Raw genomic sequence first — 23,936 nt, forward strand, 5'->3', positions numbered from 1 at the left:
AATGTAACACTGACATATATCACACACATAGGTTGGACCTTATGGACTTGTGTCTTTTTTTCAACCTCACCTACTATGTATTATGACCATGGGAAAGATCAGGTGGATCTCCAGATGCAAATGCTCATCTCTGCTGCTTTTTTAAATTGGATAATTAGAAGGCAATACAAAAATAAGTGATAACAAATCAGCCTCACTTACACCCTCCCCATTCAAAATGTTCTGTCTCCTCTTTAGCCCTTTAGGAATATTTCATTTCAATAAAAGGAGGATGGAGTGTAAATAGAATGACGCAAAGTTCAGCTTTTTAAAACTCTAAAATTTTAATGAATGCGTAAGCTTCGCCTTGCAACATTTATCTCAGCACGCTTTATTTATAAAATGGTTTACAAAGGTTCTTCCAAACAGGTCAGTAAAGTAATTCTAATGCATTCACTGTACAGGTTTGATAGAAAAAAAGTATCAGAAATAATCCTTCCCTGTGTACTTATTTACAACATCTACCTAAACGCACTGCAATGTGGATACTTGTAAGAAACCCAAAAAAAAAAAAAAAAAATAGGCTTGGGATAAATATACCAATACATATTATAGTACAAGGTTCGATTTATAATAACATATACTGTTTGATATTAGCTTTAAGCCAGAATAGCTTAATGTTGTGCATATAATAATTTACAGAACATACAAAAACCAAAAATATAGATATTTAAATTGCGATGTACATAAAGAAATATTTTAACTGTATAAATAGCTTCCTGCAAAAGAGTCTGCTATCAGGATTCCGCTAAACACTCAATTTACATATTTAAAAAAAAAAAAAAAAAAATGTTAAAAAAAATAATATTTATATATTGCTGATTTTCAGCATGGGGCAAGATGGATTGTACACTACAAGAAGATATTGTATGGTTTTGAAAAACAGAAGAAAATGAGAACAAAGTGGCAGATTCTCAGTGTCGGGAAACAGAAAATGTCAACCATGAAAAGGTCTGAAAGGTGATTTGCGTACCATACTAACCAGCCACACTCTTCCCTTCCTATGGAAAAAAAGACAGCTGGAATGGAATTGGCAGCAGCGTTTCTTTCAAACACTTTTATACATCAGACTAATGAAAAGTGAGAAGAAAAAACATCCACACATAGAATAAGCAGATTTTACTGCACAGGTCCTAGGAGTGGACTCAGTCTCAAACTTTTTCCTCTTTCCACTGAAGCAGATGATCAAGTGCATTTCTGTTTTCTTCGCTTCTATATTTATGTACAAAAATTATACTGATAAAAATATTGTATTCCTATGTGTATTCTCAATAATCCCACAATGCTTCACGACCTAAAAAATTAAGAAGTTAAACTGAATTAGCAAGCATACATTTCATGTATTGTATCAATGAGTTAGCGATTATACACGGTTTTGTGAAATTGGCAATACAAACCAATGCATCAAGCCAGCTACTTATTTCTGTCTATACAGTGAAACCTCGAATTGCGAGTAACACGGTTAACGAGCGTTTCACAATACAATCATTTTTTTTTTTTAAATCCTGACTCGGTTTGCGAGTGTCTAGCAAAACAAGCAGGATTCAAGCCTCTGCAGGGTGCAGTACCGCATTTGGCCAGAGGTGCGGGGCTGCCGGAGCCGATCGCAAATATTCCGTTCCCAAGCCTTTCTGAGGGTTTCAGAGTTCAGCTGAGCTGTCCCCGAGGCTTTCCGGCTCCCCCCCCACACCTCTGGCCACATGCGGTATTGCATGCAATAGAAGTCAATGCGGAACAAATAATTTTTCGTTTCCATTGACTTTCTTTGATAAGCCAGTGCTTTGGATCACAAGCATTCTCCTGGAACGGATTATGCGCATGATCCAAGGTTTTACTGTAGTTACATGGAAGGATATTTCCAATCTGTGTACCAAGATAAAATCAATTAACACTACTGCCCAACATTCCAATGCTACTTAGGTTTTCATGGCAGCACCCTACATGACTGCCACATATCCACTGCCACATTTCACGCCTAGTGATAATAATGTGCCGCACATACCAGAACCCCTTTTATAACTGCATATGCAAGAGAGCCACGTAAAAGCAGCATTTAAACAATACATGTATATAAAAGCAAACAAAGTATCAAAATTGAATATGACATTTTTATATTATAAATTATATTAGATTGAAAGCTCTAACGAGCAGGGCCCTCGGATTCCTGATGTATTGAATTGTATTACTGTACTGTCTGCCCTTATGTTGTCAAGTGCTGCGCAGACTGTTGACGCTATATAAATCCTGTATAATAATATATACATAGGTGTGCGCAAAGGGTGTGCTTGGGCACATTCTTATCAACCAATGTGCCAGGGCCCCTGATAATGCAATACAACTGGCCCTCCTGTACCGGGACCCCATCAGTTCAAATGGGGGGCCCAGGCACCTGCCGAGGAGGACCAGCTGAATTGCTTATATATGAAAGTATAAAAAAGGGGTTCCAGTGCACCCACTCATCCCTCTAAGCACCAATACAATCGAAACACATTCAAAGTGGTGTGACTTATGTTGCTGGAGCATTAATAAGCTACATAGTTCTCAGTAAAAGCTGCTTCCCATGGGGAAACTCATGGGTGCTTGCTTCCAAGCCCCGCTGCCATGTCCATTGACACGGACAGCAGGACTCGGCGGCGCGCCCCCCCCCCCCCTTGACTGGCTTTAATAGACCACGCTGTGAGCAAGTGGGTCCCAGAACCCCAGCAAAACCCATAAGTAAGGGGAGAGAAGAGCTGCAAACATGTACAGCACTGGATTGAATGAGGGCTCTGGTAGGTAAAAGCGGGGGGAGGGGGATGCTGTTGCCTAAACATTTGTTACCTTAAGACCCCTTTCACACTGAATAGTTTTTATAGCGTTTTAGCATTAAAAATAGCGCTATTAAAACGCTCTCCATGCATCCCTAGCGATAATCAGTCTTCTCCTGGCAGGGATGGCTTCCCTCGCCCCCAGGAGAATACAATGGCTCTGTGGAAGGGATTCCCCTATTATCACTGTCTGTGTTGAAGGGGGAGCAGTGGTTGCAGGAAAGAAATTCACTCCATCAATGGCCAGTCTTACTGTAAACTTGTTATAAAAGTTTAACTCTCACTTTTTAGCGTCTCGAAGAACTGATGCATACAGTAGTTACAGCACACTTTGTAATCTAAACTATACTCACCAAACAGAAGGCTGAAGCTGTACATCTACTTTCTGAATTCTTCTGATAAAAGTGTCCACATCATAAACAAGAATTCCATTCTGCTCCAACTTCTCAGCTTCTGTGCTTGGCATAACTGCATGTGAACAGGGCAAAGCTGAATTAATGCTGTCAGCAGTCCAAATCAATTACACATTTTTATAAAGTACTCCATTTGTATAAAAAATCAATACTTTATAACAGGTCCATTTCTTAATAGCCACATATAATGGCTGCATCAAAAAAAGACAAAATAAATCTGTGTCTAGGCTATGGACATTTAGGCATTTACACCAGTCCACGCTTTTGTGGAATCCACACCATCTGGTGCCATGTCCAAAGAGATCCAACTGATTTATTGACCTCTTAAAAGGAAACCTCCACCTTCCAACAAGTGACCACCTCCACTCCTGTGTAATAACTAAACGCTTACCGTAGACATGATCGGAAATTCTGACAAGAAAAAAGTCCAACACCCCCCTCCCCCGACGGAATGTTGGCTCAAACTTGCGTTGCATACGCGGTCACACAAATGCTGTTGGAAATTCCAATGTGTGTTTTTTTTGCGCATCTAAATTGCATACAGACGATAGGATTTTTTTACGTCGGAAAAATAGAGAACCTGCTCTCAATCTTTTGTTGGCGGAAATTCTGACAGCAAAAGTCTGATTGAGCATACACACGGTCAGAATTTCCGTCCAAAAGCTCACATCGGACTTTTTGTCAGAATTTCCGATCGTGTGTGATTGTGAGTGTCCGGGGCCGAGATGACAGCGGAGAAGACCCCCGGAGAGCGGAAGAAGACCCCCCTGCTAAAAGAGCTAAAGAAGACAGGGGGGGTCCCCCGGAGCTGACTAATAAATTACTTTAAAAACCCTGTGTTGTGTGTTTTTTTTTTCTTTTACACTTTGCCTCCAGGTGAATGGGTAGGGGTACGATGTACCCCATATTCATTCACCTAGGGTGGGGGGCCGGTATCTGGGGGCCCCCTTATTAAAGGGGTCTCCCAGATTCCGATAAGCCCCCGCCCGCAGACCCCGACAACCAACGGCTAGGGCTGTCGGGAAGAGGCCCTGTCCTTAGCAACATGGGGACAGGGTGCTCTGGGGTAGGGGGGGGCCCCCGCAGTGCGCCCCCCTGCCCCAGAGCACCCAACCCCCCCCATGTTGAGGGCATGCGGCCTGGTACGGCTCAGGAGGGGGGGTGCGCTCGTCCCCACTCCTTTCCTGGCCGGCCGGGTAGCGTGCTTTGGATACGGGTCTGGTATGGGTCGTGGGGGACCCCCCTGTCGGTTTTTCGGCATGGGGGGGGGGTCTCCTTACAACCCATACCAGACCTAAGGGCCTGGTATGCTCCTGGGGGGGGGGGGGGCCCATGTCGGTTTTTTATTTAAAATTTGGCGTGGAGTTCTCCCTCTCAGGATTCATACCAAACGCCGCAACTAGAATTGGCGGTAATCCAAGTCGGATCTCCCGTCGCTTCTATGATGGCTTTGTCTCCATCGCGGCAAGCCAGCTCGGCGCTGGCTCCCGCGATGGGGCTCGTAGGTGGTCAATCTCGCCGACAAAGGGAGCGAGATTGACACAATATCGCGGTCACCTACTGTATGTAAAAAAATTAACAAAAAAATTAAAAAATATATAAAAACTTCACTGTGCCTCGTACGAAATACCTTGGACTGTCTTTTTTTTTTTTTTTTTTTAAAGTAGAGGGGGTCATTCATACTGTCCTGGCATTTTTGGGCTTTAAGAGATGATTTTATATAATGTTATATATAGGTAGATAGAAAGATATATATATATATATATATATATTACACACACACACACACACACACACACTATATATATTATATATATATATATATATATAGTTCGTAATGGTGAGTAATGCTTTTTCTGTTGGCTGAAGTATGGATGAATTAAGGATTGACAAAACCATTCTGCGTTCAGTTGCATGCATAATTGACCTGGGTCTAGAATGAGAGGCTTGGGATATGGTATTCTGAAAACACTGGGCTATGGATTACCAGCAAAAAAACAGCAGGCTACCAGGTCTACTCAGGCTTTGCCAAACTAAAATTCAAAGGGGCCTTACAGAAACGCTGTGCCCCTTTGAGATCTGGATTTCCTAAAAGTAAACTGCACGCTGATGTAGCATCTAGCATTTCACTAAACAAATTTTGACATTTTAAAATAGAAGTTTGGTAAATATAACATATACAGCCAAGCAATAATACCTGTCAAAAAAACAGCAAGTCTTGAACGGATATGCTGGCTTTGGAGGCTCAACACACAATCGATATCACTTGAGGGTTCTTTAGACCTTGAGTCACACCGATGATAAGGCAGGATTTCAATGATGTTCGATTGCTGGTAAGACTTAAGCAAAGGAATCTTAACCCGAGAAGCAGACTCTGCCCTGAGAAATAAAATACACACAAATTCAGTCAATACAAGCCTCTGCTATACTTTGGATTGTAATAAAAAAAAAAACCTGACATGGCGTTCCCCCCACCAGTATGAAGGGAGCTTTGAAAGGGAACCCATTTCTTTTTTTTTAATTCAAATATCTAGTATCTAATCTAGTTTCTTTAAGCTAACGCTAGCTTTTTTAGGATGGAATATTTTTTTAACCACATAAAATGTATGCGTCCAAACAGTCATTCAATAAATGTATCAAAGTCTTATACAAAAAATGTCACACCATACATATTTTGATTGGTGAATTACCATTTGCATCTTCTGTTTTCTTATGGCTGCCTTAACAATAGACTGGAACAAAAATAAAATCCAATGCTAGGACTCCACTTGCAATTAAACATCACAAGCCGACTGTCAGCTTTCAGATAGAAGCGATGCTTTGCCTCCAGTTTCAATTGTCCACTATACTGGCTTCTGTGGCCTGGGTAGGTTGCATGATTAGATCCCTGTTGAAGTTGGGTATCACTGTAGTAGGCACGGTTGACTTCTGGGTTCCATGCCAAGAAGCTGCCCTGCTGTCTAATGACGGGCGGTTGCCCTCTTGGCACAGCCGTCATTAAGAACACTTTGCAATTTCTCAATCAATGCAAAGAGTTCTCTGATTATACGACAAAGAGGCAGGCTGGTGACACCACAATCTCCAACTTATCCAGAGAAAGCTTTGATCTAAAAAATGGAATCCCGACCACTACTTTTTTTTTCCAGGGTCACCGCTTTCAGAAACTGTAGACTGTTTAGGGCAGGGGTGTCCAAACTTTTTTCAAAGAGGGTAAGATTTGATGAAGTGAACATGCGTGAGGGCCGACTATTTTGCCTGACCTTCTTTGAACCATTAAAATTCGGTCTAAGTGTGTTCGTCCGAGCAACTAATACACGGCCCAACAAGAATTCTCTTGCCTTTGTGGCTGTGTGTGGTGAAGAGATGAGCTTGGGTGTATTATTTGGATATACTGTATATATTTCTTTTGTGGCCCCAACGAATCCCAGAGCGCTGCTTAGGACTAAGGATGAGCTTGGGCGTGTTATTTGGATATACCATATTTATCGGCGTATAACACGCATGGGCTTACCATTGCAACCAATGCAGCCTCACATGTGCCATGAATGCAGCCTTACCATTGCAATCAATGCAGCCTTACCATTGCAATCAATGCAGCCTTACCATTGCAATCAATGCAGCCTTACCATTGCAATCAATGCAGCCTTACCATTGCAATCAATGCAGCCTTACCATTGCAATCAATGCAGCCTTACCATTGCAATCAATGCAGCCTTACCATTGCAATCAATGCAGCCTTACCATTGCAACCTCACATGTGCCATAAATGCAGCCTCACATGTGCCATAAATGCAGCCTCACATGTGCCATAAATGCAACCTCACATGTGCCATCAGTGCAGCCTGAACAATGCCCATCTGCAGCCTCGGAGGGCAGAGGGAGGGGGGCGGGACGAGTGCCGACAGATTATAAACAGGAGAATCTCTTGTTTACTCTGTGGCCTCTTTAATACAAAGTCCCGCCTCCTATGATAGACAGCAGTCGTCCAATGGCATCCCAGGAGACGGGACTTTCAATAGAGACGCTGCTGAGTAAACAGGAGATTCTCTTCATGTAATCTGACGGCGCTTGTCCTGCCCCCTCCCTGTCCCCTCCAGGGCAGCGCCAATAAATACAGTATATAGCTTTTGTGCCCCTGGGGGCCACAAACAATATATATATATCCAAATCCCCAGGGGGACCATATTAAATGAACAGGGGGGCCGCATTTGGCCCACGGGCCGGACTTTGGACATGCCTGGTTTAGGGGTTTTAGCCAATCCCAAGGCCTAAATGTGCATTTTAACCCGTGTACAAGAAATGCAAAAACAGCTCTGACAGCAAAAAGGTTAAACATAAGGTTACCTTTTATCTTCCTTCAGTTTCCTGTAATCTCCGTAATGAATGAGCCATTTCCAAGCTGAAGTTCGGCTCAACTTCTCCAATATGGTCAGAACTTCTTTTAGTTTATCTACACAGAGATAATTAAATCAATAAATGAACAAAACATTTGCGCTGAATTCAATTGGACGTGAATAATATATGCTACATGTTCTCAAAATCAACAGTTATGCAATACCGTAATGTAAAGTGATGGTTAGTAGTGCTTGCAGAGCTGGCACCCAGAGTACTGGGGTACAATGGCTCATCACATATTAACTAAATGATAACGTGATTAATAGATACATTTTCTTAAACCTTTTTTTTCTGTCCAACAAAAACCCAGTGGTTGTAAAGGCGATTTGTAATAGTTTTGCACAGAGCAGCCCTGAGCCTCTTCTCAGGTCTCCTGCCAATGTTCCTCGCTCCCCCTCCCCCTGCTGAGTGCCAAGCTGCTCCCTTTGGGGGTACTAATGTAGGCTTCCTCCTGAGCTGCACTATGTGCGTCTATTGTCACATACAGTGTGGCCTAGCCCCGCCCCTGCTTACTGGCTGTGATTGACAGCAGTAGGAGCCAATGGCTCCCACTGCTGCCTCTGAGCCAATAAGCAAACAGAGAGCACAGGGCTAGATCATCATCAGGCCAGGTAAGTATAATGGGGGGCAGGGGGGAGCTGCATGCAAAAGGTTTTTTACCTTAATGCACAGAATGCATTAAGGGAAAAAAATATGAATCTGCCTTTAGAGCCCCTTTTAGTGGCATTCCCTGAAACGGATGCCTTGGCATTTCACACTTTTATTCAGCATGTAAAAAGGGCAGCCGATTCAAGCAGGGAGCCTATCACCCTGTAGTCCTCAAGAATACTGCACAAAACAGAAAAAAATACAGAATTTGATTGTATGATGCTAAGAAAAATGTAAACAGGACTGATAAATGCTAACCTATAGTTGTATTTTCCAATACAGCTCTATCAGATACCACAAATCCACCACTTTGAAGAAGCTCCTGGTACATCGATTCCGGCAGATCTTCAGGGGTGTCCACACCAGCAAACGTTACGTTAGGGAGAAGCCTCAGCTGTAGCAAGCATGGAATCTGGACAAACAATACACACAGACGATCAAACATGATTCATTTTATACACACTAACAAGATTTATGTATATGGTAGTACCATTTCAAAAATACATGGTCAAGTGATGATCACCTGACAAAGGAGTGCGCATGCTCGGTACGAGTCTCACGCATGTTCTGAAACGCTGAGCGCAAAAATAGTGGTATAATAAAATAAAATAGCAGTGAAACGTCCAATTAGAGAAAATAACACTAATAAAATATGATCTCCAAAGTGATGCAAAAGTGTAACGAATAGTGCCAAGTAGGCACAATGGATCTACAAAATCCAATGTGTAAATGATACAGATAATGAAAAAATAATAAAAAATGTGAAAAAAACCAATTGTGACAACAGTTCATATGTGACAGTTCATGAATCACAGAAGTGAATGACAATTCCAAACGGTGACTGTGTATCCAAGCAGAGTGATGAAAGGATCCACATGAGCAGCTGAGCTCACAATGTGCTTACCTCACACACATGCAATGACAGCATGGTATCTCCACAGATGAAATCCGACACGAGAAACGAATCCTCCTCACCTCTCCTATAGTGACACAGGTCTGTGGATGGTAGAGACGGCGTCCTTCTGGTTATGTCTGCAACTCCGGACTTCACCAAAATGGAGGCTCCGTATGCAAGTGCGCTTAGGATGGTCCTTTTGTTGCTCTGAAGGAGTAATTGTTTGCTGTCTTCACCACACACAGAGACAGCAAACAATTACTCCTTCAGAGCAACAAAAGGACCATCCTAAGCGCACTTGCATACGGAGCCTCCATTTTGGTGAAGTCCGGAGTTGCAGACATAACCAGAAGGACGCCGTCTCTACCATCCACAGACCTGTGTCACTATAGGAGAGGTGAGGAGGATTTGTTTCTCGTGTCGGATTTCATCTGTGGAGATACCATGCTGTCATTGCATGTGTGTGAGGTAAGCACATTGTGAGCTCAGCTGCTCATGTGGATCCTTTCATCACTCTGCTTGGATACACAGTCACCGTTTGGAATTGTCATTCACTTCTGTGATTCATGAACTGTCACATATGAACTGTTGTCACAATTGGTTTTTTTTCACATTTTTTATTATTTTTTCATTATTTGTATCATTTACACATTGGATTTTGTAGATCCATTGTGCCTACTTGGCACTATTCGTTACACTTTTGCATCACTTTGGAGATCATATTTTATTAGTGTTATTTTCTCTAATTGGAAGTTTCACTGCTATTTTATTTTATTATACCACTATTTTTGCGCTCATCTATCACTTTATTCATATTATTCATTTGTTGTTATTGCAATTTTAGATTTGAGCAGCATTAAGTTTATTGTATCATTCTTAGTACTTCATTTTCCACCCTGCACATTTGGGCACTGCTAGCGCTTTAGTTTCCCCTTTATATGTTCTGAAACGCGTTGTGGTTTCCCCTACACTCCTGGTGATGTCACACCCTTAGAGGCGCTGCACTTTGAGCCATACGGTACATCTATACCTGGTCCCCCATTGGATTAGCCGGCTTCCATCCTGGGATACCGCAGTTTCAGTGGCTGGTTTCCTGCTCACACAGGAGACGTTGTAGACGATCCCAGTTCACTCCATTCTCCAGGAGTACATCTTTCCTTACCTCCATGTAAGTGGATTCATTTCTACTATTGTACAATAAACATTGCACTCAGAGGCGCTTTTCTGTTTTCCTTTACATTGTTATCCAGAGTTGGCTTCACTCATGAGAAGAGCTTAGACCGGAGTGCATGTCTCACTTCAAGATACAGCATCATCATCGTTATTTTTAAAGATGCATCACCTCAACTCCTTTGGACTCATTTTATCCTGTTTTTTTTGGACTTTTTACAATTATTGTCGCCCTTAATTGTGACCCATACATAAATCCTGAACGCTGGCATCGTCGGGATGGAGAGGCCGCTTAGTGTCGGCTCTTGCTCCAGTGCAAGGGTGCATTTTCAGTTGGAAATTGAGTGTTATACGGGCCTTCTGCAATGCAAATCTTCTGTGTTTTTTCCAATGTCTCCCATTTGCCTTGTATAGCTATGTGTGAAGGTACTACCCTGTGGGGTACTCACGGAGTAGGCTGCAGAATAGGGTAAGAGTGTCCAGAAAGCTACCCAGGTGAAGACCGCCCTGTAGTGAATTCTTGAAGTAAAGGGATGGGTGAAGGGGCATAAGTGATACATTTCCCTTTGATATGTGTCATTTGAGAATCCATACTGGATTGTTTGTTTCTTGTGTCTGAAGCCTCGTACACACGCTCGGTTTACTCGGCAAGAAAACTGCTGGCAGAGCTTTCTTGCCGAGTATACTGAGCGTGTGTATGAGGCTTTCAGGTTTCTTGTGTAGAAAACTGCCTAAAATCGTGACGAGAAAAATAGAGAACATGTTCTCTATTTTCTCGTCGTGATTCTCGGTAGCATTTTCCTGCTGAGAAACCCGAGACTGTGTATACTTACCTGTCGCCGTGGAAACCCGCGCATGCTCGAAATGACTTTGTCGCATGCGCGGTAGCTTCCTAGGCATCAGTAGGGTGCAGCAAGATGACGGCATTGAATGTGACGAGCGCATGCTCGTCGTACGCGATGACGTCACCGTGTTCATGCCTTTCAAAGAACCGCGGTTCTTCTGAAAGGAGTGTCTGTACACTCGGGCGGCAAGAGATTCTTGCCAAGAATCTCGTCAGAAAAAACAACGTTTTTTTCCTGACGAGATTCTGGCCTGTGTGTACAGGGCTTGAAGCTTTTCACTTTTGAGAGTATATGGAAATTAGTTTTTACTAATAAATGTTACCTGCAGTAATGCACAAGGTTGGTGCACCCCCTCTTCCTCTTGTCTTATAACAAATGCCTGATATACATAAGATGTTCAGAATTACCTTTGACAAGGTTTTTTTGCATTGGTTAAAATATTACAACCCAAGACAAACTGGTTTGACCTGTTAATACATTGTTCCGCAATGTATACATGAATCATTTACAGTTTATAAAAGCGGATTCCTTTTCACAGGCTTCTCACATTACTAAAAAGGATAAAAATTGAAGGGTACAAACTGCTAATCATCTACCAACACAAAGCTACAACACAATGTCACCTTTAAACTAGAGCAAGCATAAGGTTTAAAAAAAAAAAAAGGGGGGGGGGATAGTAAATATATGTAATGTTTGAAAAATTTACCTTATGTATCTCTGAAGATACATTTTCATTCCTTATGATAACCAGAAGTTTTTTTGATTCTTCTTGCTCGCTGTCACAGAAGTCCCGTGGTTCAATTGGAGTGTAGCCATCTTTTATTAGCAACGACTGTAAAATAAAAAAAATAAAAAACAAACACACAACAATGAAAACATGTTACTGTCAGCGATTACATTGATGTTTTTACAAAATTAGAGGCCCTATGCACACTGTGGGGTTGATTTACTCAAACTGGAAAGTGCAAAATGTGGTGCAGCTGTGCATGGTAGCCAATCAGCTTCAAACTTCAATTAAGCTTTGACAAAAACACAAAACCTGGAAGCAGATTGGTTTCTATGCAGAGCTGCACCAGATTTTGCACTCTCCAGTTTGAGTAAATCAACCTGAGTTTCTTGTTAATATCCAAATTCAAGGCCCCAGCAGCAGTTTAGCTCGGAGCAAAGCATGAGGCTCTGGCATTTAGGTGCAGGTGGTGCACTGTCCAGCCCTGCTGCCTGTAAACAAGAGAAGCCGACAGCTGCTGTGTCTGAATGGTGCGCTTAGCGGAACTTACATTTAGAGCAATATGCGCCCAGGGATGAATACCTGGAATGCAAGCAGTGTGGGTTTAGGGCATTCATCCTTGATTGCGTACGGCCTTCGACATAGGTACCGTTAAAGAGGAACTGCAGTCTACTCACATAATTTGTAATAAAAACATATTTGCTAGTCTGAAGCTTCCCTCCAATCACTTATTTTATATATACACTGCAATTCTGTACTTGCCAAAATGCTGCAGAAATCTCCCTCAAGAGTCTGGCTGCATTCATTTTAACTGTGGGCAGCTGAAGCTGCTGCCTGTTCACTTCCTGGCTTTACACAGAGACACATGAGGCACACCTCCAGCCCTGCAGCTCTCATTGGCCCCCTTATGACCCATCACCCCTTCTTTCCTGGCAAACTCTCAGGAGAGTGAGAGAGCTGTGCACGATGTCCTAAGCCTAGGCTTTTTCCCAGGCAACAGGAAGTGGGCTGTATACGGTATTTACTGGCAGAAAAATAAAAAAGTTTACTATCCAAAGTTAAAAACAAGGGCAGAGAATTTAATAGGTGGAAAGATGAAGAAAATGACTGAAGTTCCGCTATAAGTCCACTGTCCTGCGGCCGCAGCAGCCGTCTGCCTCTCAGACTTTTACAGGCTGCCAGCAGCGGGGCCAAATGCTGAAATCTCCTCATAGTTTATATGCACCTTTAACAATTCTCCCTCGTGTAGATATACAAAGCTCTGGGATGGCTGCTGGGTACAGCCATCATGGATGTCAGCAGCACCAGCAGATATTACGCTATCACTCAAGTGACACCTCTATAGTATTCCCATTCAATGCTCCCCTGTCCGAGTGTCCGCTACATAAAAGGTTATGCAGCGACGGAGGTGAGGGGGGGTCGATGATGCTGGGAAAGCACAGAGCGTAAAAAGAGGGGGGGCTCCGATGTGCAATGAGGGAGGGGCTGCACTAGAAAGTGGACTCTTCACATTGCAAATGAATAAAAAATAAAATGTATGGAATAGAAATCACGTCACAAACAATAATTTAAATAGGTCTCCATTTTCTTACAGAGAGAAGCTATTCAGTGGATTACAAAACTATCAGCTCATGAAATTACCACAGAAGAGCGCAGGGATGTTTAAAGTTGAGCCTCGTACACACGCTCTGTTTACTCGGCAAGAAAACTGCTGGCAGAGCTTGCTTGCTGAGTAAACCGAGCGTGTGTACGAGGCTTTCAGGTTTCTCGTCAAGAAAACTGCCTAAAGTCTCGACGAGAAAAATAGAGAACCTGCTCTCTATTTTCTCGTCGCGATTCTCGGCAATGTTTTCCTGCCGAGAAACTGGAAAGTGTGTATACTTACCTGTCGCCGTGGAAACCCGCGCATGCTCGAAATGACTGACGCATGCGCGGTAGCTTCCTAGGCATAAGTAGGGTGCAGCAAGTTGGCGGCAACGAATGTGACGAGCGCATGCTCACCGTCACCGCGTTCTTGCCATTCAAAAGAACCGCGGTTCTTTTGGATGGAGTGTCTATACACTCGAGCGGCAAGAATCTCATCAGGAAGAACTATGTTTTTTTCCCTGACGAGATTCTGGCCCGTGTGTACAGGGCTTCAGTGTTTGAGATCAGTTGTGCCAAGATTGTAATGCAACGTGGCACCTTAGATAGGACTAGAACTGTATTAATAGGGTAAAATTACAGAAGAGGGCTTATTCCTTTACCTGTTGGCAAAACGAACGACCTGTAAAATCACTGAACAGTCTCCACTGATGAGAAAGAATTTACTACATTTCTGGAAACCTCTTATGTGAAGGTGTACTAAAGATTAAACGTTGTCCCCCCAATTTAGCATTAAAACAGTATTCAAGTGGATGTAAATCCTCCATACACCCAGTGAAGTGAACGGCCACAGATGATACACAGAGATGAATCAAATCTCCCTACATAGGTTTTAAATGTATATCTGCTGTCTTCACCTTTATATAACGTTTAGAAAGTTCAGATAGTGTTTTTTCAAGATTTTCTCTTCCTGTTCAACACAGAGTTTGTGATGTCTAGGCATACAGCCAAGATGGCTAAATTTGCTGATTGGAGGAAAGGCACAGACTGAGGTGTTTTGTAACAGGGCCAGCGCCCTGCTAATTTTAGCAACTTCCCATGACAGAAATGTCAGGCTGCTTTCATCTGATGTGTCCGAGAATTTGTCAGGAGTTATCAGGCTGAAAACAGAGGAACGGTTCAGGAGAGAGCTACGGGACTTGGCTCTTTGAAGAGAGATAACAAAAAACACTGCAGATATATGTGCCCAGCTCAAATTTCATGAATCGGGGTTACATCCACTTTAAACCTAAATACAAAAATGTATTAAATTGCAGCTAACCAATTCCTATATGTCGTGGCTGCAATAGTTTTCCTTTTTTTCTTACTTTCTTTCCATTCCTTCACCTAACCCTCCTGTATTGTAACCGTACTGGAGGGATTTTGGCTTGGAGAGTGTTTGCGGACCTGTGCACTCCTCCCCCCTACGTTCTGTGCATTACGTACCCTCTGCACCAACATACCCCCACCCCTGTGCCGTTTCCTGAGCTCTGCACTATACACCCTATGCTATGTATGTCCTACTTCTGATCACTGCACTGTTTCTACAAATTATTCTGCTGAAATGTATATGCGTCTCTTATGCCTAATACACACAGGCTGAATGTCGGGCAGCATCGGCCGGTTCAATAGAAAACTGGCCGATAATACTCCATACATTTGGTTCTATATACTTCATGAGAGAAGCAGTTATGCATTTTATTCTTTTCATTGTATTGTACCAATATGAATGGTACTATTCTTATGACCTTATGCTTTATAAAATATTCAAAACACAAAACTACATTCAGCCTGTGTGTACTGCAGATGGTCGGACAGAAGCTGGCCAATGGCTGAGAGCGATGACCGGGGTGTTCTGGCAGGAGGGCCGTGCCCCTGTCAGAACACAATAGTTCAGCAGGGGAGATTGGCGTACTAACATCGGATTGTTAGTACAGCGGCTCCTCCAGAGCCGTCGGTGTTTTTTTTTTCACCTCTGCTAGATTAACCACTAAACGCCCGCCCACTGTATATATACGTCCTATATTTAAAGCTGAATATCTCGGTAACGGCAGCAGCTGCTGCCAGAACCGGGATATCCACCTTTACAGTGGGCTGCCGTGTAAACGATAACGGCGGTCTCCGCGGCGGATTCGCCGCGAGATCGCCGTTATCGGTGGCGGGAGAGGCCCCCCCCTCCCGCCGCTTTTCCGCGCCCTCCGCCGCTTACTGGAGCCGTCGGTAGCGGCGGAGATCGGATGTTGCAGCCTGGAGAGTGAGGACTGTAGTGAGGGCAAGATGGCCCCCACCCGTCCTCATAGCTCTGCTGGGCGGAAGTGACGTCAAAACGTCAGTCCCGCCCAGCCTCTTAAAGAGACAATTTTTTTTTTGTCATTTTTTTAAATGACAAATTTTCCTTTTTTTTTTTTTTTTTTTCTTGCATTAAAGCCTAAATATGAGATCTGAGGTCTTTTTGACCCCAGATCTCAAATTTAAGAGGACCTGTCATGCTTTTTTCTATTACAAGGGATGTTTACATTCCTTGTAATAGGAATAAAAGTGATATTTTTTTATTTTTTTTATTTCAGTGTAAAAAATAATAAAATTAATAAAAATACATTAGAAAACAAAAATTTTTTTTTTTTAAAGCCCCCTGTCCCGACGAGCTCGCGCACAGAAGCGAACGCATACGCGAGTAGCGCCGCCATATGAAAACGGTATTCAAACCACACAAGTGAGGTATCGCAGCGATCGTTAGAGCGAGAGCAATAATTCTAGCCCTAGAGCTACTCTGTAGCTCAAAAAATGCAACCTATAGAATTTTTTAAACGTCGCCTATCAAGATTTTTAAGGGTAAAAGTTTGACGCCATGCCACGAGCGGGCGCAATTTTAAAGCGTGACATGTTGGGTATCATTTTACTCGGCGTAACATCTTTCACAATATATAAAAAAATTGGGCCAAATTTATTGTTGTCTTATTTTTTAATTCAAAAAAGTAAATTTTTTCCCAAAAAAATGCGCTTGTAAGACCGCTGCGAAAATACGGTGTGACAAAAAGTATTGCGATGACCGCCATTTTATTCTCTAGGGTGTTAGAAAAAAAATATATATAATTTTTGGGGGTTTTAAGTAATTTTCTAGCAAAAAAAACTGTTTTAGTCTTGTAAATCCCGAATCTGAAAAACAGGCTTGGGGCTTAAGTGGTTAAACAAAACTACTAGTAGTTAACTAGGCTTTAGACTCTTGCGTGTGGCACAGCAATTAATATTATTTGGTTTGGGTGCAAGGACTGTAGCATGTTGCAGTGTACACAGTGAGAAGGCTCGCCCATGGTTACTACAATTTTTGAACTGGATGGACTTGTCTTTTTAACCAAACTATGCAACTATGTAATTTTTTCACATTAGCATTTCACAGCAGCATGCAAAACTATTCATGGTCCTGCTAACAGGGGTGATTACAATGATGAGCTGTTTTCGCTTACTAGTCACAAGTAGGAATTGAATAGGTTACTAAAGTCGCAAAAATTCTCGTACAAAAAAAAGAAAAAAAGATGCAATGTGTTATAGTGCATCTGTATTGTATTTTCAGGGGACAACTGACCAAACGAAAATCGCATGATCTGGTATCATATGAGGAAAATTTTGCTTGTCAGATCGAATAATAATCAGATGAACTGTCATGATTGGCTCTTGAAAGCTCTGTACCAACGATCCAATTATTGTATGATCGCGTTGAAAGCAGTATTTTTCCTCAGATTTTCCGATCGCGTGTACGGGCCATAACTGCCTGTATTAAATGTACTGGCAGGCATCTACACAAGACAGTCTACAGGGCTGTGGCATTACACCCATGATCTGCTGATTGGGGTGCAATGCTTTAGTGGTCCCCAACACACACACAAAAAACGTGTTTTTTTTTTTTAATCTTTTTTTTTTTAAAAAGTGTTCCTATACTTTAACAACTACCCTACAACACTAAGCCCCCATTCACACCTAGGCGTTTTGTCGCCTGTAGTGTTACGCCGCTGCCGCCCCGAGACGCCAGAGGGATGATTTAACATTGCCCTCTATGGAGATGGTTCACATCTCCACGCCGAACGCTGAACGCCTGCCACCTGAAAAAAAGTCCCGGACCTTTTTTTCAGGCGGCTTTCGGCATAGGAGATGGGAACCATCTCCATAGGGGGACAATCTAGGGGCACATCTAGGCGTACAATCGCGGCGTTTTGTCGCCGCAAATCGCGGTACAAAACGTCGTTATTTGTCGCCGCAATTCGCGGGACAAAACGCCGCGATTTTGTCTGCCTAGATGTGAATGCAGCCTTAGACCCCTTTCACACTGGGGCGGTTTGCAGGCGTTATAAATAGCGCCTGCAACCTGACCTGAAAAAGCGGCTTTCACACTGGAGCGGTGCGCTAGCAGGACCACTCCAAAAGTCCTGCTAGCCGCTATACCGTCGGCGGTATTAAACCTTTCCCGGCCGCTAGCGGGGGTAAAACCGCAGTGCTAGCGGCCGAATACCGCCGCAATTCCGACGGTAAAGCTCCGCTAAAAATATTGATGCTTTACCGCCCACCGCACCACCCGTCACAGTGTGAAAGGGGCCTTACTGTAGCAACTAGGAAGATGCTTCACAACTGTATGAAAGAATCTGCTAAGGGAAGTATGAGGAGCTGTGAAATGTCACTTTTTTATCACAGAAAATCATCAATATATATATTTCCGGTTTTATACATTAAAATGTATGTGTTTTGATATTCTCTGAGGTGTACAATACCTTGTATGAATTTTCTCATCTATTCAGGTGGTATGGGCTTTAGAAAAATACACAAACAAGAGTGATGTTGGTAAGTGGTCACTAGATGGTGCTAAAGCACAGTTAATGAGCTCAGTGCTAGCTTTTAGGTTTATATCCCTGCGCGCTAGAGATTCACTTTCCACATTTGTCCCAATGAGATTTGTCCCAAGGAGATTTGTCCCAAGGAGATTTGTCAGGGGACTGAAGGTGAGGGAAAATCAAAACATTTTGCGTTGTCTCCAGAACAGGAATAAACAGTAATCTTCCAATGGGCAGACTTGCTCAGGGGACAACTGTCCGATAGGGGGAGTTCTCACTTTGTAGACCTCATTTCCTGTATCTATAGAACGTGAAGGGAAATCACTCCAAAAGGACTAAATGGCAAACACATACGCATACACGCACGCATGTTTTAACCATTGCCTACAAAGCTGAAGGATGTACTTTAAAATTAGTATTGAAGGCTTAGGTGGGGGTTTTTTTCCCCCCAGAAAAAAATATAACATATATTATACTTACCTGCTCTGTTCAAGGGTTTTGCACGGAGCAGCCCCGATCCTTCTCTTTTTGGGTCCCCTGTGGACGCTCTAGGCTCCTCCCCCTTGCCGAGTGCCGTCATAGCAAGCCACCTGCTATGGGGGACATTCATCCGTGCTTGCTCCTGCGCCTCGATTTTTGTGTTCAGCCAATGAGGCCGAGACCCAGGAGAGCAGCTGCTCTATTGCACGTCACGAGATTGGGCTCAGATAAGTATTGGGGGGGGGGGGGGGGGGGGGCGGCTGTGGGTAGAGCTGCATGCTGAAGGTTTTTTACCTTTATGCATAGAATGCATGAAAGTAAAAAAAAACAAGCTTTACACCCGCTTTAATTGTCCGAACTATAGCTACTGGCATGTCCCAATGCAAAGGGGTTTCTAACTTTCTTGCTGAAAATAAAAGCCCCTTAAAATAAACAGCAATATATTGCCTATTCAGTACAATCCACATGTAATAGGACATACCTAGTTAGTATAGAGAAAGTGTTTTAGTAAAAGATTAATAAAAACCACATGAATATTACCTTTGTTAATGAAAAGAAATCATCGCCTTTGTCATTATCCTGATCCACATTGGTCTTGCCAAGATAAAAGTAAGAGTTTGTTTGCGTAGACTCTCTTGCTATGCCGTGTAATCTGCTGCGTAGGTTAGTGCAAAGATCGGAAATAATATTCCCAACAGTCTTTGATTTGGTGGACGTGCGGTCAAATGTCTGTCTTAATTGTCGGTCACTCTCTTCTGGTGCCGAACAGGCTGAAGTCCTCTCTACAGGAGTGCCACCCAAGCCAACACGGCTCAGCTTTAGGTGATTGGACTGGGTGCACTCCCTAATAATCACTGAGATATCGCTGTTTGGTTTCTCCAGTGAGCTCTCATGCCTCAACCGGTTAAAATGATAAGGAGAATATCTACATGTTCTTACTTTTTTAGGAGTCCTAGAAGAATATGTAGGCTTGTCCCTTAGCTCACCCTCATAAGCTTGATTGTAAGAACTGCTTGGGAACAAGCCGTCATGCCCTCTATAGTCTCTCCTGTGAGGTGTACAACGGACTGTGATAAGAAGAGGGCTTATAGACTTCGTTCTGGACCTTGGGCAGCCTAGAATCCTTCTGGACTCAAACATTGTCTGAAAGGGAGGCTCAAAAACATGTAGATCTGTGGAAGATTTTCTTAAAACCTCTTTTAATTTACACATAAAACGCAAATGCTCCATGTCAATGGTGTTTTGGGTGAGGTCACTTGAGACCATTCTTCTATTCGCAAATAAACTGTCATAGTCAGATCTGCCACCATGGATGCTTTCTTTGTGGACCGTGGGCCGAGTTCTTCCAGCATCTCTTAACTTTTTAGTTATGATAAAACTCTTGTGACGTCTAGGGCTAGAATAATCCGGGTCTCTGTGGTATCTTGGTGCATGTTCACCCGTCTCCCGCCGTGATGCATTTGAGCCAGAATTCCTTTTAGAATGTTTTTCCTTTCTTGAACGGCTTGGTTCAGAGTGGGGTGTGGGCACTTCCACCGAAGGACTGGGGAACTCATGGCTTTCCTTCTGTAAAGGTTTACTTGTTTTATGTGCTAGAGGTTCTTTATAAGCTCGAACAAATTCAATGTCGTCGTCTGAGGTTTCTGACCAGCGATCATATTGCTCTTTACTTATGCTACCAGTATTTAATATGCAACAGATTTCAGACTGGTTCTGGCCAGAATCCTGATCCATGTGATCAGTGAAGTCATCACGAAGTGGGGATACGCATTTTTCTTGAGAAGCTGGCTGCTCTGCTTCCTGACAAACAAGAGATTCGGTCAAACTTATAGAAGAGTTATTTTCTGCTATTTCCTGCACTATTTCCTCTTCAAGAATGTCCAATTCGAGAGTTTGGTTCTCACTGGTGCTGTCCACAAGGTTTACAGTATTTATTTCATCTTTTGACAAACCCTCTATTTTAGTATCTGTCTGCTCCTCTGTGTGCTCCTCTGTGTGCTTTTTACCAGGTTTTTCATGAACAATGATGATCTCATCTTCAGAATTGGAGCTGGCGTGTTGGCCAATTCCTGAACCCCGGCATATAAGTTTTAATCTTGATAGAATTTCCTTACGAAGTCTATTTCTCTTAATTTGAATCGGGTCTTTAGTGCTTTTTTCTGACTTACAAGGAGAAAGGCTTACATCTGATGTAGAGTCACTCTGCGATTCCATGAGCTCATCTACACCTGTATCAACACATGTACTCACTGGCTCATTTGTGGCACCACCCGAATCTTGTATGGTTTCAACTACAGTAATTGCAGGAGTAACTTCGTCCATTGCCTCTGGTGCTTGGAGCACCTCACAGCTATTTCCTATTTCCATTATATTAGGCACCATGTGATCTTCTGTATCCAGATCAGTTTGCAGCAAAACCACAGATGGATTATTGTCCATGATTTCTTCATCAGCAGGAAGGATCTCTATGCCATGAATCTGTAATTCCTGTTCTTTGGCAAGTGTAGAAATCGGAGTTGTAAATATCTCCTCTGCAGCTTTTAAACTTAGCTTCTCAAACACAGAAATGCATTCTAAATCAGATGCCCTACTAGAATCGGAGCCAAGCAATGAGGCCTTTTCTCCTAGGCTTTCGGAATCAACAAACTTGCTGGCTTCTGAGCCATACGATAAGGGTTTTTCTACAAAATCTGTCTCTCCATCTTCCCCCAATGTTTCAACACTAATTAGAGGCCCAACTTCCTGGTCACAAGGTGTCTCTATGTCATCAAGAGGATATTCACTGTCATCTGCTTCAGAGATATCTTCCACTTCTATAGGCTGTAAATAAATGTCAACAGCTTCTGTGTCTTTCTCCTGAAAGTCTTCAGATACTGTGGTAAGGTTGTCGATTTTATCAGCACCAATGTCGCAGGGTTGGGAAGGACTTTGAACTGGTAGGTTTTCCTCCGTCTTGTCAGTTTCATTTATCTAGAAAACAAAAAGGCATATTTAGAGTACAGAACAGAAAGGACCACCAGATGGATGGTTTGCCAAAAACATTGAAATAAAATATTGAATCATCTCATGCAGCTATATTATATATTAAACGATGCCTGTTGTATGAAGAAAAAAAAAAGGAGTTGTAACCGATAACCATGAGCAAGACTGATTTAAATAAATTTAGGATAAATGCTATTGATATAGCAATTTCCCCTTTGCTTGTTTTAGATTACACGCATTCTGTGGAAAACACAGCCCCATAAAGGCAGGTGAGGCACCTTGTTTCACTATTAAGGCCGTTTAAAAGTGGTAGTAAAGTCTTTTTTCTCAATTTATACCTACAGGGAGGCCTATTTAGAAGGCTTACCTGTAGCAAATATCTCCTAAACATGCACTGTATAGGAGATATTTACTTTAGCAGCGCTGGTGATGTCATCGGCCTACACACACACTGCGTTCTCCATGGACGGCATGCCATCCATTGAGAGAGCTGTGCCGCATCCGTGACTCCCACACAGAAGCGACTTCATCATGGCTCGGCCATTCACACGGCCACAGTCTGCGAACCCGGAAAGAAAGACTGGGTGAAGATAGAAGCCGGGATCTACGAGTGGCTGTTCCTGCTTTACATAAGTTGATTAACTTCTATTGAACTTAAATGTTGATCGGTGTATTCTGACACTTAAGAGTGCCTGCTGAGAGATTTCAATGTCTCAGTGGAAAAGATTCCTCCAATTTGCTTGTTAAAATGGAGAAATCCATTTGTTTGCCATTTTCGTTATGCATACGATCCACCTATGGCCAGCCTAAAGCCTCGTACACACGCTCGGTTTACTCGGCAAGAACCAGCAAGAAAACTTCTGGCAGAGCTTTCTTGCCGAGTATACCGAGCGTGTGTACGAGGGTTTCAGGTTTTAGTCAAGAAAACGGCCTAAAATCTAGACGAGAAAAATAGAGAACCTGCTCTCTATTTTCTCGTTGTGATTCTCGGCAGTGTGTTCCTGCCAAGAAACCAGAGCGTGTGTATTTATACCTGTCGCCATGGAAAACCCGCGCATGCTCGAAATGACTTTGATGCATGCACGGTAGCTTCCTAGGCATAGGTAGGGTGCAGCAAGATGGCGGCGACGGCATCGAATGTGACGAGATGACGTTACAGCGTTCTTGCCTTCCAAAAGAACCGCGGTTCTTCTGAAAGGAGTGTCTGTACACTCGGGCGACAAGAGATTCCTGTCAAGAATCTCGTCAGGAAAAACATTTTTTTCCTGACGACATTCTGGCCCGTGTGTACAGGGCTTAAGATGGAACTGCCTAAATAGGGTCAAAATGTAAAAGTATTTTTATTGCACTTTGAATTTTTTATTGTATTCAATAAAGCGTTTATCTGGTTTTGAAAGGTACCGAGCTTCCACTTCTGCTCAGATCGCCAAAGCATTCTGGGACATGTCACTGGTCTAAGGCTGTGGGACCATTCACAAAGTGCAGTGGGAAGCTGACTGTGAAGCCCCAAGAGTCAAAGCCATCTTTCCACACTAAAGATGCTGGCCCCGGGGACTCGAAGACTGGTGAAGAACCAGCTTGGGTGAGGATGGTGCTGGATCCTTGGACAGGAAAGTGGCCTTATATTAAAAGTCAGCACCTACAGGATTTGTAGCGGCTGACTTTTAATTTTTTGTTCCTAGCTAAAGATCCTCTTTAATTCAATAGTAATTAGTAAATATAAGCATGACGTAAAAATAATAAACAAGATAAGAAACACTCATCTAGCTTTTATACTAAAAACATAATGTACAGTTGTTCAAAAGAGGACAAAAAGCTCTGTATTCGAAGAGTTTATCACATTTAATTAAAAAGAAAGTAACTAAAAGAGCTGGCATTCTATTTTACTTTGTTGCTGTCTTGTACAATCCCAATGTATTTGTAATCAATTTTTTATTCATCCACTAATGTTTCCTCAACAGGTCTGAAGCAGTGCACATGATCATATACCTGCCATTCCTCCCCAGGCCTGAGGAAAGAGGACAGCTAGCAAATAAAATATATCTGCTTAGCCAAGAAAAAGTATCAACCTTTTCACTATCCTACGTAGGAA

The 23,936-nt window shown here is 42.7% G+C and overlaps 1 protein-coding gene across 6 annotated transcripts in view; it reads right to left on the minus strand.

The window, feature by feature from the left end:
• Positions 1 to 301: 301 nt before the first annotated feature.
• Positions 302 to 23,936, minus strand: part of TASOR2 (transcription activation suppressor family member 2) — a 97,616-nt gene continuing 73,981 nt past the window's right edge. For all 6 annotated transcript variants that reach the window (XM_040343286.1, XM_040343285.1, XM_040343287.1 and 3 more), the window contains 7 exons: positions 19,403 to 21,832; positions 11,919 to 12,044; positions 8,561 to 8,714; positions 7,604 to 7,709; positions 5,457 to 5,638; positions 3,200 to 3,314; positions 302 to 1,333 (listed from right to left, as the gene is read on the minus strand). In XM_040343286.1, coding sequence (XP_040199220.1) covers positions 1,327 to 1,333; positions 3,200 to 3,314; positions 5,457 to 5,638; positions 7,604 to 7,709; positions 8,561 to 8,714; positions 11,919 to 12,044; positions 19,403 to 21,832 — 3,120 coding nt within the window. In that variant the 3' untranslated portion in view covers positions 302 to 1,326. The remainder of the gene's footprint in view (positions 1,334 to 3,199; positions 3,315 to 5,456; positions 5,639 to 7,603; positions 7,710 to 8,560; positions 8,715 to 11,918; positions 12,045 to 19,402; positions 21,833 to 23,936) is intronic.

The sequence above is a fragment of the Rana temporaria genome, chromosome 3 (genome assembly GCF_905171775.1).
Source record: "Rana temporaria chromosome 3, aRanTem1.1, whole genome shotgun sequence".
In the NCBI taxonomy this organism is placed as follows: Eukaryota; Metazoa; Chordata; class Amphibia; order Anura; family Ranidae; genus Rana; species Rana temporaria.